At 37.8% G+C, this 17,946-nt stretch overlaps 2 protein-coding genes across 6 annotated transcripts; one reads left to right on the top strand and one right to left on the bottom strand.

Moving 5' to 3' along the window:
* The first annotated feature begins 76 nt into the window (after positions 1 to 76).
* On the top strand, positions 77 to 5,376 carry LOC111262789 (UFM1 specific peptidase 2). Of its 2 annotated transcripts, none has more exons than XM_086969324.1 (9): positions 77 to 592; positions 1,531 to 1,734; positions 1,905 to 2,106; positions 2,412 to 2,581; positions 2,928 to 3,137; positions 3,382 to 3,843; positions 3,968 to 4,172; positions 4,562 to 4,686; positions 5,247 to 5,376. In XM_086969324.1, the coding sequence occupies exons 1-9, from the start codon at positions 551 to 553 to the stop codon at positions 5,286 to 5,288; spliced, it is 1,662 nt and encodes a 553-aa protein (XP_086825450.1). In that variant the 5' UTR covers positions 77 to 550; the 3' UTR covers positions 5,289 to 5,376. The 2 variants fall into 2 exon arrangements, with proteins under 2 accessions (XP_086825450.1, XP_022693071.1); XM_022837336.2 differs by having other exon boundaries at positions 85 to 592; positions 5,236 to 5,376.
* On the bottom strand, positions 3,574 to 17,935 carry LOC111262788 (uncharacterized). 4 transcript variants are annotated; one of them, XM_022837334.2, is made up of 10 exons: positions 17,737 to 17,935; positions 16,466 to 16,618; positions 12,947 to 15,876; positions 10,255 to 10,526; positions 9,709 to 9,827; positions 8,950 to 9,168; positions 8,286 to 8,460; positions 7,587 to 7,712; positions 6,979 to 7,228; positions 3,574 to 3,795 (listed from the first exon to the last, which is right to left on the bottom strand). In XM_022837334.2, coding segments are annotated over exons 1-9 (4,221 nt in total). In that variant the 5' UTR covers positions 17,739 to 17,935; the 3' UTR covers positions 3,574 to 3,795; positions 6,979 to 7,003. The 4 variants fall into 4 exon arrangements, with proteins under 4 accessions (XP_022693069.1, XP_022693068.1, XP_022693070.1 ...); XM_022837333.2 differs by lacking the exon at positions 3,574 to 3,795 and adding an exon at positions 5,111 to 5,855; XM_022837335.2 differs by lacking the exon at positions 3,574 to 3,795 and adding an exon at positions 5,111 to 5,578.
* Positions 17,936 to 17,946: the final 11 nt, after the last annotated feature.

The raw sequence follows: 17,946 nt of genomic DNA, 5'->3' as shown, positions 1-17,946 counted from the left end.
GCGAAACGCAGAAGCTAGCAAGAGGATAACTAAAAAATAGATTGACATTACGGTGAATATGCTTTTAGAAAAAAAAATGGCTATCCGTTTTGTATCCGTATTGTAAAGTCACTTGACGAAAAATAACAATAATGAACAATAGTGAAAGAAATATATTATGACAAAATCCCATTAAATGATCTACTTGTTAGATTTTTTTCAAAACAGGCGAGTGATGTGAAGCAGATGATATCTCATTTAAATTAACATTTCATAACGATACAACGACTAGGTGAATGCAAAGTTATGTACTAACGATAAAAGCTGGAGAAAAACGTGAGTGGTACTGATATCACATTGCCACCGGGTGGCAATCCTGGAGTGAGATCTCCAAACCATCAAGTCATCAACAAACATCACGGGGCTGGGAGAACGTGGTCAGCTGTGACACGAAAGCGTCGATCAAACAGTACCAGAGCCACAGCTGGTTATCGACAATATATGAATTTTTCCAACATTTACTACTTGAAAAACTACTTTCGTGCGTGGCGTTTCGTGAATCGTATACAAGATGGGTGGGCTTAAAGTTGTCGTGTGTGAGGACCTTTGGAAGGTTTGTACCAATAAAATGCGCCGTAAGTTATTTGAATGCAGTTACTCACAGAAAGCTTGAAGGTGGCTAATGCCAGCAAGCGGTAGATTAGTGCACGAGAATGACGTGCTTACTACTTGCATGACAGCTACTCAAAACCGCTCTTTCAAATCGTGTACATAAAGCAAGCAAAAAAACGTATGTTGTCTTCGCGACGAAGCGTTATATAATGTCTTATGCTATGATGTTTTTACCATCACGAATCAGTAGTCGTTGCTTTAAACGATGGATCGTTTTACAGTTTCCGCTACCTCAACTATTGCGGCTCTATTTTTCTACCATGCGAATTCTAAGCGCAGAGTCGTAATTCTCATTTAGCATTATCTCGAAAACATTGCGGGACTATAAATGTTGCGCCAGCCCTCTGTAAGAACGCTTTTCTGTGTCGCTATTGTAAAAAGTTCTTACATTGAAAAATAATAGTTTTTCTTATGAGTTAAAAGTATTAAGTACGTTTTTGTTATCTTATAACAAATTATTATTATTATTACATTATTCTTTTCTATTTGTTTATATATGTATATATATTTATTTAGACAATTAATTATATCAAAAGGGTAGTTTCAGTTGAGTGTAAACAAGGTAGAAATCTGACCTCATGGCATTTAGCAGTCAACTTCAATTTGATTACCAAAGCAATGTTTTTTTTATAAGTTGGAGTGTTATTTTGAAAAGTTTTTTTTGAGTCATATACAGGCAAAATACTAAAATTGTTAAGGAATTATAATGATGTGGTTTCCCATTCGACAGATAGCAGCCCTTACACTAGTTCCTATAAGCAACGCTATTTTTTAGTGGGCTTAATTATCCATTACTCTGCATACATTAGGAATAGTTCCGCGGCCTGGCATTACGGTTTAGTATATTGCATGTCTGCAACATGAGTATTCATTTTCCAGAGAATCCAAGGTTGCAAAGACGTATTCCGCACATTATATGGCTTCGTCGCTCAAGATGGTGTACATAACCTAACAGGTTGCACACTTTTGCGGGAATCATTCCCTTATGGACATCCAGCGCTCGGAGTATTTGCCAGTGATCCGGAAGCTGACGCGCACAGCCTAATATCCAACTGCGAAAAAAGGCTACAATGCATTCGAGAGGTCAGCTCTTTAGCTATGTTAGACCATTATTTTTAATTGCATTTAAAGGGACAGCTTAAAACAATAGGCTCACGTATAGTATTAGGCAAGGCGATTAATAAGGCGTCGTTCGTTTGAACACCAAGGATCAGGGTCTTTGCACTAACAAATACAATCGCATTGCCCTGCAGGCGTTAGATGCTCTGGATTTGCCAAACCTGGTGCTTTTAACGACTAAGGCCAATGGTTCGCCATCAGCTCGGCTGGTCGCCAAGGATGCCTTATACGAAGAGACGGCCATTTGTGAGCTCGCAGACCTCAGTTCAACACAAGGAGTTGTACTCAGAACGCGACTGAGTGTACCATTAAGTGTCGAATACACTGGAGCTGAGGGTAACAGAGAAAAATCAAAGTCCTTCTACTCGTTACGACAATCTATTCAAGTATCGATGTTTGGAAACAACAAAAACAGATGACTTTGAATATTTAAAATCGCCATACGATGTTGATACAACTAAAACTCGTATTAAAGAAAACACCATTGTCGTAAGTTACTTAACATATGAAAATACGTTTGTTTAAACAGGTCAACGTATTCCTCTAGTTATGAAAAGGTGCGCTCGCCGTGCATCCTTTGTAGGTTGTGCTATTATGTGTTCACAGTGTCTATACATATCTGCCTCTCTAATACCCATCAGGCCAATTTCGTGGTGATGTAAAACACGCGATAAGCACCTCGTGCCGATGGCTTGCCCCATCATGTGTAACGTTCGAGTTACGCGAACAATTTATGAAAGGTCAGGAGCAAGTGACGCTCGGGGAATTCTTGCGGAAGGTCCTGGGAAGAAAGTCTGAACCCGATGGCATGGTATGTGAAATATGGCATACATTATTGCTTACAGAAAATTACATCAGCAGTGTTTGAAAAAAGGGTACTTACTGCATGCAAGTTAGAAATTCTCAAGAAGTTCCTCTTGTTTGAAATAGTGTAGTTGGTAGTACTGTGTTACAAATCTAATTTTAGCTGTAGGAGAATCTTCGTGTCTATTCTGTCTGTATTAATTTTGTCCGTTTTCGTCAACAAGAATTAGATTTTCGCTAGATTTCGTAAATTTTGCTAGTTTTTATGGTAATATAAAATAGTTTTCGTGACTTCATCTTCAAACATGTAATATATCGATTTTTAATATATGCCACTTTTTCCAAATGCTCAGGATAAGCAGGAAGTAAATACGATTCGCTTACTAAGCGGCGAAAAAGTTGTGTCAAGCTGTGGTTGTCCTCATACGCCCATAATCGACGTGCAGCGCCGCCGTTCGCAACGCTTCGAGTTCCATCTTAATCTCGACGTAATCTCGTTCACTGTGTATAGTTTATCCGTGGAACACGTTACCACTTTACTTACTAGAAGTCTTCACCAACAGGTTAGACCAGTAGCTGGATAAGAAACTGCGTTTTTTTTTACTTACGTATGTTTTTAGCGGTTCTGTTTACTGTTTATTTATTATATTATAGCGATTCTGTTTATGTGTTCTGGGCTATTAAATTTCGATGATAAGCTGCTGATAGTCACCATAGCTATAACATTTATAACAAAAGACTAGGAGGCAGCAGTCAGCTGATTATTTTTTTCCACAACTTTTGTCCCATTTATAAATTGCTCCGCAGGCGTTCTCAAGCATCGAGGCAATTTGCAGCTCTGTCGTCTATGGTAACCAGCTGATTCCACCGACCCCGATGCATTTTCAAGCGGGAGGTGCCCGATCATTTGCTACGGTACTATTTCCCGCTAATCGCGTCCTGCCTGCATGCAGGCTAGCGCTCCACGCGGATCTTCTACTTTCAAATGATAAGGGACCATTGTTCTCGTTAGGACAACATATTTATTTCGCAAAGGACTCACCAATCTATAGCAAGTTACTCGTAAATCCGCACGCGAAAGTCAAGCCTCCGGCGCGCGCCGATCGTGTAGCAATTGTTCGCGGGAACTACCTATATTTTCATTATATGCAAGAGAAGTTTGACGACAGCGGCTGGGGTTGTGCGTACCGATCACTACAGACGCTTTCCTCATGGTTCCTTCTGCAGGGTTACACCGATGTGAAAATACCGAACCACAAAAAAATTCAGGTAAGTTGACCTCGTATATCTATTGCATTGTGTCATTAGCTAGGCACTGGCGTGACAATTTTTCTGCACTATTTTCTAAACGGTAGATTAACTGATAGAAACCATGCCCTTTATGTAAACATAGGAAACGCTAGTTGAAATCGGCGATAAGGAGAGCAGTTTTATTGGGTCAAAACAATGGATTGGCTCTCAGGAGGTGTCCTTCGTCCTTAACCAACTTATGAAAATCGACAGCAAGATTATTAGTGTCCCATCAGGCTCCGAGTTGCCATTTAAAGCTCAGAATCTCATTACACACTTTGAGACTCACGGGACGCCTGTAATGATTGGTGAGTTTACCAACGTCAATTTCAAAAGATGCGCCATTTCATTTTTAGTGGTTTCTTTTAAATAGGAATTTACTACAAATAGAATTATTGCTTTGTGTAACTTTTCTCTAAACTTCTTTACCTAAAAAGCATGGGTCAGGTTTCTCCATCGAAAATTACAAGCTACAACAGCTAGCCCTAAAATACAGGTGATGCAGTACGTTTGCCTTTAGTCGTTATATGGTAACGCTTAATAAGAAAAGCAGTGCAAATATTATGACACGGGTCGGATCTCATAGATTCGGGACGTGTACCACCTTGGATCATCTGCTAAATATTTGCACGTTTTCATTTTTACGAATCCAAATTAAATATGACTCTAACACGAATCCGTTAACAAACGTGCACAGGTGGGGGCCAGCTGGCTCATACGATTTTAGGAGTTGCAGTCAACAGTGAAACAGAAGAAACGCATTTTCTGATCCTCGACCCTCACTATACAGGCACAGAGGACATGCATACCATCACCGCAAAGGCAAGTATAACGTACAGCTGTTTACGGTACAGGTATTACTAATATTTATTCCAGACTCCAGCGTCTCTAAGCAAAGTATCGATATCGTTATACAAACCATCTTAATTTTCTAAATGTCTTCAAAAAGATGAAAATAGTCTTCTACTCAAGCTAATTAGTCCATCTAGTCGTATGCAATTTTTAGTAACCAAAGGAGATTTCTGATACAGCTTGACAATTCAGTCTGTCAATTTCATTGATCTACAATCGTAAAAGCGATACAGAACACTGATGGTACATATTTTCTACTCCTTAGTATCCTTAGGTAACAAAAAAAAGACCTCGAATAGTTTATTCATGTCTCAACTATCCAAAACGCTAGAAGCTAAGCAAATGAAGTTTTCTTATAGCTGTATATATTCCTGTTTAAAAATAATCGGTTAACTATCATTCAAGCGGAATTTTATTTCGGAATACATATTATAAAGACGCAATCCAGTTAGACGTGACTTTGTCATCACTCGACATCACAGATTGTATTAGAAAACCTCTAACAACAGAATTTTTCAGGGATGGTGTAGCTGGAAACCGTCGACATTTTGGGACAAGGCTTCATTTTATAATATGTGTCTTCCTCAAGTTTCCCGATATACACTTTGATAATATATTAGCAAAAATCTAGTTTATATAATAAAGTTGTTAAATCTGCAATGCTCTCTTCCGTTAGTGATACAGTGTTCAACAATTGATAATAATGCATATTCAAACACATTATATGCAAATGTCGTTTGCCACAACCAGAAAAATCGGTGATTAGCGACGGTAAATGTGGTACGCATGCTCCTACACACGATACTACATTGATCAGTGTTCATCATCATCCAGCTGGGCACCAATTTACTTCTGATTGATCCTGTGGAAATCGCACATTATCAGCATAAATAAGCGAGCCCACTGGCCACATTCTATTTTTACAATACCGCTACTAACTGCTTACTTGGTCGCCACGGCCGCATGCATGTTCGTACCAAGACCGCAAACTACATTGAAGAATTAGCTATTTAAAACTTTTCTTTTATTCTCGTTCCAAAGGAACAGATAAAAATTGTAATAAAATAAAGCCCACCGAGTCCTCTTCATAGAACACCTGTTTGAAAGTGGTCTCGCTTCTGCTTAGCGGAGGAGGTTACCTGCCATATAAGAAACAAACGTTTGTTGCTGCAGTCCTTTTGTGAACAAATGGCTGTTGGCTAAGTCTGTTCGAGTCCAAAAAATTATACGGCTTAAAGTTGAAACGTCGCCTGGGGCGCTTTTAATGGTGAGATTTGCTTCAAAGAACCTCGGCCTCATACACATTTTAAAAAGATATAACTGACTTCGTATGTATATAAGCTGTCAAGAACACTGTCGGATAGGTCACCAATCGAATCATTGTTAGTTCGATAACTGTTAATTGACATGTTATGGTGCTGCATAAACCGTTCATCATAAATTTGAACTTAGGCCTCTACAGGTTGGAGGAAGTAAAGTGAAAACGGAAAGGACTTGCTTATATGGCCTAAGTAGGGCTATGGAAAAAAATTCATTCCCAGCAAAGCTTCTTATAATAGGTCACAGTCGCAACACACTATGTAGTTTCAAAAATCAATTACATGCCGACGGTAGCTTATAACATATTAATAACAAAAGAACATCTAAGTCACCATTAAATTTTCCCTTACTGGTCAAATCTGCGAATTTGATTCATATGCTTGCTTACCAAAACTGATGTATAAATGTTTTCGAACTTTCGGAACTATTCCTTGAACTCGCTAAAAAAATACAGTTTTGTTAAATTGTGTTCTACTGAAAATTTCATACAGTACTTCCATAGAGATGCCCAAAACTTTCTCATACATAATTGTCACCTATAATAATAACCATAAAACGCAACTCACGATATGTTTGCAACGTGAAAACTGATTTAATTTAAGCAGATGTCATGATAAATATTGCTTAGCTTTCGGTTTTTATAATAAATACCAACCTTATTATTATAAAATAAGTTGTAAAATCTGTTCAGGGAGGTAATGTGGGCTTGTTTTTCGTGCAGGGATAAAATGGGTCGCTCAAATATCCCTGCCAGCCGCTTCAGAGATGCCACTGGTCAACCTAAAACTTGACTGCCAATAATAAAAGAATCTGACCTAACTGACGCTATGTGACGTGTGTTGTTTTTTTGCATCCTGCAGTGATAAAAATCGCGAATGCTTGCAAATAGAATGTTAAATTATGTTTTCGAATAAAACTCTGCTTAAATATATGTATACCCACATATGTAAATGAAGCATTAGCGGCACTAATACAGCTCATCGTCGTAAAAGCTTTCACGCAGTGGTCCTGGTACTTGCTCTCGATGGTGAATCTTATACTTGTCTTCAAACAAGGTACATATGATTCTGCGGAAATCAAGGGATAACATGATTGTCTTTAGGTTTTCTACCGTGAACCACTCCCCTTCATAAAACACCTCTTCAAAGGCATTATCATCCCGTTCGCCCGGCGGAAGTACTTTAACTTGTACCTGGTAAAATGCCAAACAAAAGCTCAACGTTAATACAGTGAATCTAATTGATCTCTTCCGATATCACCAATATTGCTCAATGCGAGTATATGTGCAGGGAAGGTTGCTTGGTAAAAATCGATTTGTAAAGGCTGACACATGCAACGGAAACAAATAGCGCCCAAGGCACTTCTGGTCATGAGCCATAACGAGAGGATTAACCTTCGATGCAATATAAGAGGACTCCTGCAAGCTAAGTTTTCATAGCGATAGAATAGGTAGCATAGAATTGGTGATAAGCGCACGTCGTGAGACTTAGATATACCCAAATGTTTTTTTTGATGAAGTGCATAAAACCGATTATCGTTAGGAAGGTTACCTGGTTGCACGCGCTGTATTCCTGCAGGATTTCCGTGAACTCTTCTAGGTTTCCTTGGGTATACCTGACGTACTTTTCGTCCAGCTCTGAATTACTTAGTGGTAAAAGGAAAACGCCGCTCACGATCTGTGCGCGAGAAAAAAACAAACCAATCGACCTGATAATACGAAATTAATAAATACACTGTGCTTACGATTGTTTAGCATAACATTGACAGAACCCTTGGTTATTAATAATATGATCTCATATTTTTACCTTCCGATACAAAACGTGAAAACAACTAAAAACATTTTTTCAATTTTGTGTGACTTGTTAGTAACAACAACTTGCAAATAATTATGCGTAAAAACTGGAATTTTTGTCCTAGTGTCCACATTTCCATTCATCGAGAAGAATTGTTAATTGTTGCGTAGTCCTATTCCAAACCTTCATAAAATACAGACATGAAAAGAATATACCTTTTTGGGCACATGGAAAAAACATTTTGCCTAACACAGATTGTCTTTAAATGAATCCAGGAAGAAGAAGACTAACTTTTTGTTGAATGTAAGAGACTTTTCGTAGTTCTAGCCAAACTGTAGTGAAACTGACGTGTTTACCTAGATGACGTGTAAACTTAGCTCGATTGTTCAGAACTTCCTACTCTAATCGTTATGCCATATCTGAACCAAGTTTTGCTTCTGGAACACAACAAAATACCTTGCTATGAAGGACTGATCTTCTCTCGATGAGCGGTTTAAACGAGCCTTGAATAGCTGCCTTCACCAGAACGTTACACAACAGTGACTTCAAAGACATCTCTATGAAACGATGTCTATTCAAATCATTGGAGTGGAACCCTGATTGGGTATTCTCTCCGTCCAGTATTACTTCCCTATAAAAGTTAGCATATATGCACCAACAATTAAATCAGACGTATTGCTGCCTTATAGTAAAGCTGCAAGGGTTGTGGCGTAGCATATTAATCAGTTCTTTTTATGGAAACGCGAGTGAGTTCTTATGCCTCAGCAGATATTATTTAGTCTTTCTTAAACTTTTTCAATTATTTTCTTTACTGCAAAGTTAACTGAAGTTTTTATCAAGAGGTCTAGCAGATGAGCACCTCAAAATGAGATTAATCACTCAGCTACTTTATGTTTTAAATAGAAAATAGCAAGAGAAACTGGTTAGCGATGTTGGCATATCTCTTAGTAAGAAAAAACTTAGCGAGTGATTTTTAAACCTACTACAAAATCGCCTAAGTAATGGCAGTTGAGCCAATTTGTACATATTTGTACTAATGTATAATACTCTTCGAGTGCTGATATTTTAATGTCTGGTTCATCATATTAATGAGCTTGAACCTTGGAAGTCAAGAACCTACCTGAGAATACATGATAGCAGCTGCGCAGAAACATGCGGATTGTTTAGAAATTGGTTCAAGCTTTCAAGCTGACGTTCATGCGAATCCGTTTTTTTCGCAAGCCAAAGATGATCCCAAGCTTGCATAAATGCCTTATGCACTAACTCTGTCAGCAAATCTTCAACTAAGTCTTTATCGTCACGTTTCAAGACTATCAGATTCAAGTGTTTCTTGACCCACCTACGTTTATTAGACACAGCACATGAATTTATAAATGTTAAAATTTCGTTTTTCGCGTGTATTCAGAAGGAACCTTTAATTGTTTATCTGAAGACCTCAAAGCAATGCATCTCATCTAAAACAAGACAGAGAGTACTTTCGAAACAACTTAAAAACTTCAATGCGGCAAAGTATGTGTCAATTTTTTTTATATAAACTATTTTTATTTCAATTTGAAATAACGACCCCAGAATTTTTATTAGGCTATAACATGAACTTTCACCATTTTTGCTAGCTGCATCCCTTCACTGTTGGCTGATAGACAACTGTTCTACGCAGTTGGGAAGCTTCGTTTAGTCTTCATCCCGTAACAATTTTGTTCTGATTAAAAACGTTCGACTTTAGTGAGTTTAGGCCTCAAAGACAATAAAAAAATTAATTCTTCTTTGATACTAACGTTTCTTGTCTATGCAAAAAGCTGAGAAAACAAGTTAAAAATGAAATTTCACGAATGGCAATTGAACAATATTTAATTTTAAATGAGACAACTAGAAAACTTACCTTCCGATTAGTAACATAACTTGCTCTTCTATTCGTAGTTGCAAATCGAATAAGCTATCTGTATCCTTTCTGTTCTTCAAAAAGTATTTTTGAACGAAGTCGTCGGTATATATCGATGCCTAATGTAGTGTGAAAACGGATTAGCGTTTTGTTTTTATTATTTTATTTGTTGTTGGGTTTCTTAATTTGTTAAATTTGTTTAGATTGAATTATAAAATGTTAATATAAACCGTAATGATACGCCTGTATAACGGGAACTATTTTCTCCTTTTGTAATTTGTAAAACAATAAAACATTTCTAGATATTAACTATCAACATATTTGCCAGCAGGAAATCTCTTAGGGCTACAAGCAAAGGACTGCTCTCGTCATAAATTAAGATTTTAACGAAAATGAGTAGCTACGTTGCAAGTTGTAAGAAAGCATTGTTCGTCTATAAAGGACCCAAAATTTCGAAGAACTGGAGAAGCCTCCTGGCATTATTATTTTTATTATTATAATCACACTATTAACTGAAATTAAATTAAAATAGATAACGAAACCAACAGGTGTTAAGTTTACGCTAGCAAGCAACATTAGCATCTGGTTTGGCAACAGCCACGGCAACCCGTAGCCCCCATCATCCAGCTTCTCGATGGCCTGCGCAAAATAGGCAGACATCTTGGCCGCACATTCCATTTTCGTCAAGCGCATTTTCGAGCGACTGAATCGCTCCTCTATGATTGACGACAGGTGCCGCATATAACAGCGCATCGTTGACTCGAGTCGTGCAACTCGGCTGGGCGGGCACCTTGACTCAGGAAGTGTAAATATTATTCCTGATTAAACAAAAAAAACATATAATATAAGTTAAAGGCAAAAAACGGTAGTGGGCTTAAAATCGACTGTCCTAACAGAGTGGTTGAAAATTTGCTAGACCGAGTCTACGTATAGAACACAGTTACTAATACACTATTGGTTCAAAAGAGTATAGAGAGCTTTGGCTTTCTACTAATTACGCATGTCTCAATCGTGTAGATATCATTCCCTCCGGAGAAAGTTATGCCGGATCCAATGCAAATGTGCTGTCCTTGCATTTTTTAGTCGTCTGTTAGCTGTGTTCTTGAAGGTACTTACTTCTCGAGCCTTAGGAATCTGAGCAAAAATGAGCTATTGCTTCGCATTCGATGGGTACCTATCGAGATTTGAAACTTCTTGAGTTACCCTAAATCGACACTCCATAACACTGAAAATGGGCATTTCAGCAGCAACCTACGACTGCAGAAAAGTAGAAGCGGACTTCACTACAGCAAACGAAGAATCTACAACAAGTGACAGATAGTTAAGACTTGGAAAACTAACTGATTATAAGTGCATTTTGCCAATTTTTTTTGTTTCTATAAAATCTTTGGGGAAAAAAGGATGAGTAGAGCTATCTTGTTATGGATGTCTTGTCACGAAGACCACAGGTTTACTTCATATGCCATAAGAGTCAGATGCTCTCTGAAACTAAGAAACTTGTTTGCTTTTTAGCTTCCTCAAGAATGAGGAATTTTTTTTGTTTTTTTTTTATAAAAAAAAAATATTTTTTTACGATATGTTGGAGGGTCGAAAATGACTTGGAAATGGCTTACGTCACGTAATATGAGTCATGTTGGGTCAGTGTTGGCCAATCAAAAAAAATCAACTGCTAATTTTTATGTTCTAAGTGTGGTACCCTAAGATAGAAAAAAACAAATGTATCACTAAAAAAATAAATGTGCACGTACTATGAACTGCTGGCTGTATAGACGTAAATAGAATGATAATTCTAGAATATGGAAAAATATGCTGAAACGCCAGTTTTTGTTTTTATATACAGTCTCAGAAACAAAAGGTAAGAAAAAGTAAAATATTCAAGTAAGTTACGACGTATAACTTGGATGTCTGATAAAATATCGACATTTTTTTAAACTAAAATTGAAGCAAATACTTTTTAAATTTTAAAACAGTATTAATAAAAAAAAACTATATGCCACACGAATTAATGATCTTTGCTATTTTTTTTTTATAACACCTTATTTTCACCAGTGTAGAATTTCTATAGTTCGACAGTAAAACTCCGAATCAGTCATTTTGCCGGGCGGCACCAGTAATTCACAATGCACAATCTCGTTCCAATCCCATTAAACCCATAACACCGCTTTTTTTGGCGTCAATTTTTGCCACAGATTTTTGTCACTTGTTTTCCCACATTGCTGCGTATCTGTTTACCGTGTTCTCACTAATGATCAACCCCTTGAGAAGTGGCTTGATTTCGTTGTATTTCTGCAGATTTTCGAAAATGGATCAATTGAGTCATTTTGGACTCATTTGTGTGGTATTTAGACAGCGAACTTTTTGTCGCCAGTTTTACTTGAGTGATTGAAAACGTGACGGCCATCTACGTCGGTATAGTTTAATTTTCGCAATACGTCTATCATCAAGTGCTTTAAGACTCTGAGGAGCACCTTTTACATCGAAATTTCCCGTTTCTTCTGATAACGCATTCTGACAATAACAGCACAAATGTTTTTATAGGCCTGCGCAGCATTTTTGTGTCTTTCGTAATAAAATTGTAAAGTAGAGCATGTTTCTGCAGAAATTTTACTCATCTTCAAGACTTTCTATCTGAAGTCTGAATGAAGTTATTCGAACGATTTTAATACCTCTACTATTGTGTTGTCTCAGCTTTCAGGCAGTACCAACGACGATGCGGCTCATATTTCCTGAACTATTTAATTAAAGCCATCTGGTTATAAAAAGCGTAAATATTTCTCCACAATCCAATAGATATGTTAATTTCACTTCATTAGAAACATATAACTTTTTTTGTGAGCAAGGGTAATGGATATTAAACAACGCAAATAAATCTTGGTACTCACTAGCAATAGCAATTTCAAGTAATTACCATGTGCAAAATCTAACTAATTCAATAAATCTAAAAAATAATATCCGACAATCAATTGAATCACATGTTGAACACAGAGTGTATATAATATTTTCGACAGTATTGATTAACTCTACTAATTAATAATGTCCTCTGAATAAAAGAATGTCTGCCAAATACTGTAGCCTACGCCATTAAGTATTAAGTAAACAACCGTCAAAAAAAGTTTGCTGCGGCAAAAAGGCGGAATAATTGATTTAGGAACCATTGTCGCCTATTTTCGCCACTGTATTAGGTGATAGTTTTTCACCTAAGAACAAACAAGCTAGAAACAAATTGCATTGAACATACCTGTACGAACTTCTTCTGTGGTAAGCCCGTACATGGCTTCGAGGGCTCTGAGGCGTTTCGTATACATAGCCATGGTTTTGGCAGCTTCCTTGTGGAACTCTTCATTCGACTCGAGCTCACTGAGTAGCGCATTTTGTCCTGTTCTGAGATTATCTATTTCCAGCTTACAAAAACCTTTACTCGTTAAACCTTGAATATCTATCAGACGCAGTTGTCTACAGCATGCCCCTAAGGCTTTGTCGGAGCAATAACTTCCCTTGTCCGACATTCTTTGAAGAAAATCGGGGTATGTAGTCAACTCTATAAGCGGCTCCGGTTCACCACCAGTACCCCAAAAGAACTTTTCAAACTGATCTCGAATCGCGCGTACTTTTGCGCATGCGTTAGAGTTCGCGCCAGTTGGAAGACGGTCCGAGAGGGCACAAAAAACCTCGGCTATGTTATTTGCTACCACGAACTTGAGGCAATCAAAATAATGGCTTAGGAGACTTTTGTCTTCACAAGGAAGTGTATTAACTTCAAGGGTAGTCTTGAGTTCATTAGTGTTTTGTTTAAATAGGAAATCTTCGTTTGCAATAAGAATGACGTCAGATTCACCTGGAAAATCATCATTAGAACAGAAATGTTTCAACGGGGGCGTGCTTCCCTTTGCTGAAAATACCACACAATCAGTCAGGTGCTGCAGTTTGTCGGTCTCTGGGTTAGTTTCGACGGCTTTAAATACACGAATCTCAGATGGGTGCATAGCATCTTTGCGAGCCACCATAACTTTGCAACCTGACAGAGACTTTGTTTCGTTACCGATATTCCCTATTCGAACGTAAATTTGTCCTTCCTCGAGAACTCCGTATTCATCTACGACCGGCATCAATCGGAACGTTCCTGGAATATTTAATTTCAGCTCCTTCAAATTGCGAATCCGCTTTAACTGATTGCATTTGAGGGTTTGTCGAAACAACACGTCGTTCCGTACGTCATAGTGAAATAACTCCGCCATTTTGGCTCCTGTGCGAGATAACAATTTGTCGATTTCAGAGGCCAATTCAGGCGGCTCACTGAGAAATGAAGCGGCAGACTCAGCAAATGTATTCGACACCAACGCTTCAAATTTACCGATGCTGATTTCAGGGCAATGTCCATCTTGTTTACTGCTCAGGGTCGACAAAAGTACCTTGTCAAATAGTGCTGGCTCACAGTTGGCAGTAGATACAATGTAGATAATATTGCTGTCGCAATTTAGAATGCGTTGTGACGTACGGTAAATAATTTGGAGACCTTCTAGCTCTGGATCGAGAACAATAATTCCAGTATATCTCCCATGAACAACCTTTAAAGCTGCTGTTTTTTGCAACTTTCCAACTCTGCAAATATAGTCGAGAGATTTCGACGAAATGCGTCCATAGCCGCGTTTGAAGTCCGGCTCTGCCGTGGAAGCATCTTCCTTAACCAAAATCTGATCTATATTTACCTCGCAAATAAAGTCAGTAAGTAGTGCATTCACTGATTTCATCCGTTCGGTAAGAGTACCGCAAATACCGAGTCGCTTATACAATTCTTTAAGATTGTCGTTTTTGTCGCTCTCGTACATCCAAAAACAATGTTCGCTGAATTGCTCTCTTGAAGCGCCAAGAAAAGTATACTTCTTTTTTCCAATTTTTAGACCCTTCTGAATTTTTACCTTGAGTGAGTTTTCAATGAGTTCCTCTGTCTCATACCTCGCTGTTGTTTGGATTTTAGTGAAGTTATCATCACGAAGATCAACCAACAATACGCGACTAAGGTCACACTGACGTAGTAAAGGGCTTGCCCGGACAATCGTCGGAGGTTCAAAAATGATTTTGCTCGGACAAACTGTAGCCTTTTTAACTAAACATAGTTCCATGGGTAATAAGTTTTGTGTTATTCCACTATGTTGGCCGCTCTGATTGGCCTGGCAGTTTCGTCTAAACGTATCCTCAATAGCCGTCTTGAGATCTATAATAAAGCCCTTTTTCGCTTCGTAGTAGATTTCGTAAAGTGAATCGAAAAATGCAGCCTTATTTTTTTTGGCAAAACTCTCAAACGTACCTTGAATATCTTTTCGGATGTTCTTTAAGTGAATTTGAATAGATAGTTCTGGTGCTATGCTCTGAATGCACTGGATTGCATATTGTAGCTCGTCTGAGAGCTTCTCTTTAGGAAGTGGCTGAATATTTTCTTTTCGAATTTCGACACACTTGACGTTTGCAAACACCATTGGAGCACCGGAAGCACGAAATAGCGAATAAATAGCTTCTGCTTCCTGCGTCCCTTTATGCTGAAGTTTGATTTTAAATACTCTGTTTTCCCCAACGTGGTTGCATCGAGTAGATGTGCCTAGCGTTCCGAAGCTGACCTGCCGAGTCCACAGCCCTTCGAAAAAATTCTCGTATGCATCTTCTCCTACTGAATTCCACCTAAACGCCAATACGCTCGATACGTGTAGGTACAATTCCATGGGTTCCCGTTTGTTATTGCAATCATAAAATGTGTCTTTGTGTCTCAATTTGCGACAGGTGACGATTTTTTTAATGTCAGCGTAGCGCACTAAAAGTTTATACACAGGTGGAAATTTACTAGTAGACCCTCTGATATCGTCTCTGAAGTAGATTTCCAGGTTGCCACGGTCGTGATAAAAGCTGGCTTGAATTCTCCGTAACCTAGCCTGCCAGTCCTTTGTTGGCACACTTGTGAAGCGCTCTATGAAAATGTCCAAATCACTCCAATGGCCGAGAGCAAAATGATCAACCTCCAGATATTTATGGTCTAACTCGACGATATCTTGAATCTCGTCCAGTAAGGTTTCTCCGCTCACATAGCCATTTGGTTTGAAGTGCTTGCAGAAGCGGTCCACCGCGTACAAAAACGTTTCGATATTCTGTTCGCAATCGAAAGTACACGTATATAACCACCTGTAATCAGTCGAATTGGATTACTGTTCTATGGTAATTGAGTTACAGAACAGGAAAATTAATAGCTATGGGTGTGATTTTTAGGGACACAGAGCTGGGTCAGATAGCACTATACTAATAGAAACTCTCTTTTTTTTTCGCACAACAATATTAATATATATCCTGATTTCAATTTAACCGATTTTGAATTTTTATCTTTTTTTCCCTGTCCTCTTTTGAATCCCATATATATGTATATATATAAACAAGCGTATGCCTCGCTTTATTTTGAGGTGCTTGCTCTATCACTACTGTGTTTAGTCTTAAATAAATTAACAATCGCCCTTTTGAGTGAATAGCCCTCATTAAACATATTTAAATGCTCTATATAGAATAAGTATAACTTACGTTTCTGGTGTATCTTGTTTGTACTTCTAAGTCGGATTGGATAAAACACATTAATCGAATAGTGTTATCTCCTTTTAACTTTATTATGACATAGATATGGTTTTCTAAGTTTTGGCACAGAATCAGTAAAACGAATATAGTAGTGTTAGTATCTTATTTTAACTATTTTTCGGAAATCGGGTATGTATTTCACGTGGTGAACCTTGTTATGTCGAAACGGGAGTTTTTTACTTCCTGACATTCTGGATGTTTGCAAAGGTCAATTCCAAAGGATTCACTTAAGACTCTTCTCGAAACTTTCTCAGATGACGTTACATGCAACGTGAGTTTCTTCTCCGAAAAGTCACCTTCCAACCTATTAAAAAAAATGGAAGATTAAGAAATGACACAGCATTATAGAAAGGACGGGCTTCACATCCAAGATCGATTCAATATTTGAAATATTATATCCCTCCTATCTAACAACGCGGCGCAACTTGGTTTCAGAAATATTCCCGCTAAGAGAACTCGACTCTATGAAAAGAGTATAAGATTCTATATTTTCTTGATACAAATACATGAGACTTTATGGTGAGCACAATAGTAAGAGCAATTGAAACAGCAACTGTTAAAATCCGGCAATAATTCTTTTCACCACGGTAACGTATCGTATCGACAACGCAAATATTCTAAAAGTTTACTGTTCAATCCCGGCTGTAATCAGTGATAGATATAACACTTATTATACACATTTCAACGTGACCGACTTATCACAAATGCTCCCATGTGGTGTGTAAGGCAATATTAAAACATCGATTATATCAGTAATCTTTTCTACTTTACCATTATGCTCATAAACGTTAATAGATCGGGTTTACGGCAGCAGTTTTTATTGAATTTTTATAACGGCCAATCAATAGTTGTCAACTGTTAGAAAGCAACCGCATACTGTTTTAATGAAGTCTTGGGACCACACTAAAGACCAGACAATCGTTTAACGAACTTGTTAGGCAAATTTATCTTAAGGTATAATTTGCTCTATTCGACTTGTTATACCAAACACTTTTTTGATAGGATTAGTTATTTTGTCAGCATTTTGTTCGATCCATTCATGAAAAAAATATGAGCTATTATTCTTTCATATTATTTTAATTCGTTTTTCAGCAACCGCAGCACCCTATATCCTTGAGCTACATCTCATAATTGACATCATGTTGAACCTGCCCATGCAGCCCTTACATTTGTACATTAAATCTGTTCAATGTGAAAACACTAACTCTACCCAAGCCACTCGACCTATAGGTTATTTATCAACGTTACCAGCATTACACTGCACATATGCGCTATATTGGTTTTGAATTTGTCTTCAGTTGTTTAATTTGCTTGCATTACTAAATCGTAAACAATAGATTTCTTGGGCGCAATACTTTACAATGATCTCACAGTTATGAATGTGCATTACTAAAAGGAAATGTGAGTGAAATATATGCTTACATATTGCTCCTTGCAAAAATTGTCTGAAGTCCAAAACTTTAAACACGTGTTTCTGCTCTAACCAGTGTCACACACACTCCTAGAGGAGAGACTAGTAAGATTACGAGTAAACTGTACAAACTGGTAAATTTCTTTCATTAAAATATAGGAAAAACATGGAGGTCGACAAGACGTCTGCTATGCTCAGTAAGTTCCATCGAGTACGAGTTA

The sequence above is a fragment of the Varroa jacobsoni genome, unplaced genomic scaffold, assembly GCF_002532875.2.
Source record: "Varroa jacobsoni isolate VJ856 unplaced genomic scaffold, vjacob_1.0 scaffold_701, whole genome shotgun sequence".
In the NCBI taxonomy this organism is placed as follows: domain Eukaryota; kingdom Metazoa; phylum Arthropoda; class Arachnida; order Mesostigmata; family Varroidae; genus Varroa; species Varroa jacobsoni.
Note: the sequence above shows the minus strand (reverse complement) of the source record. Positions and strands in the feature narration are given on the sequence as shown.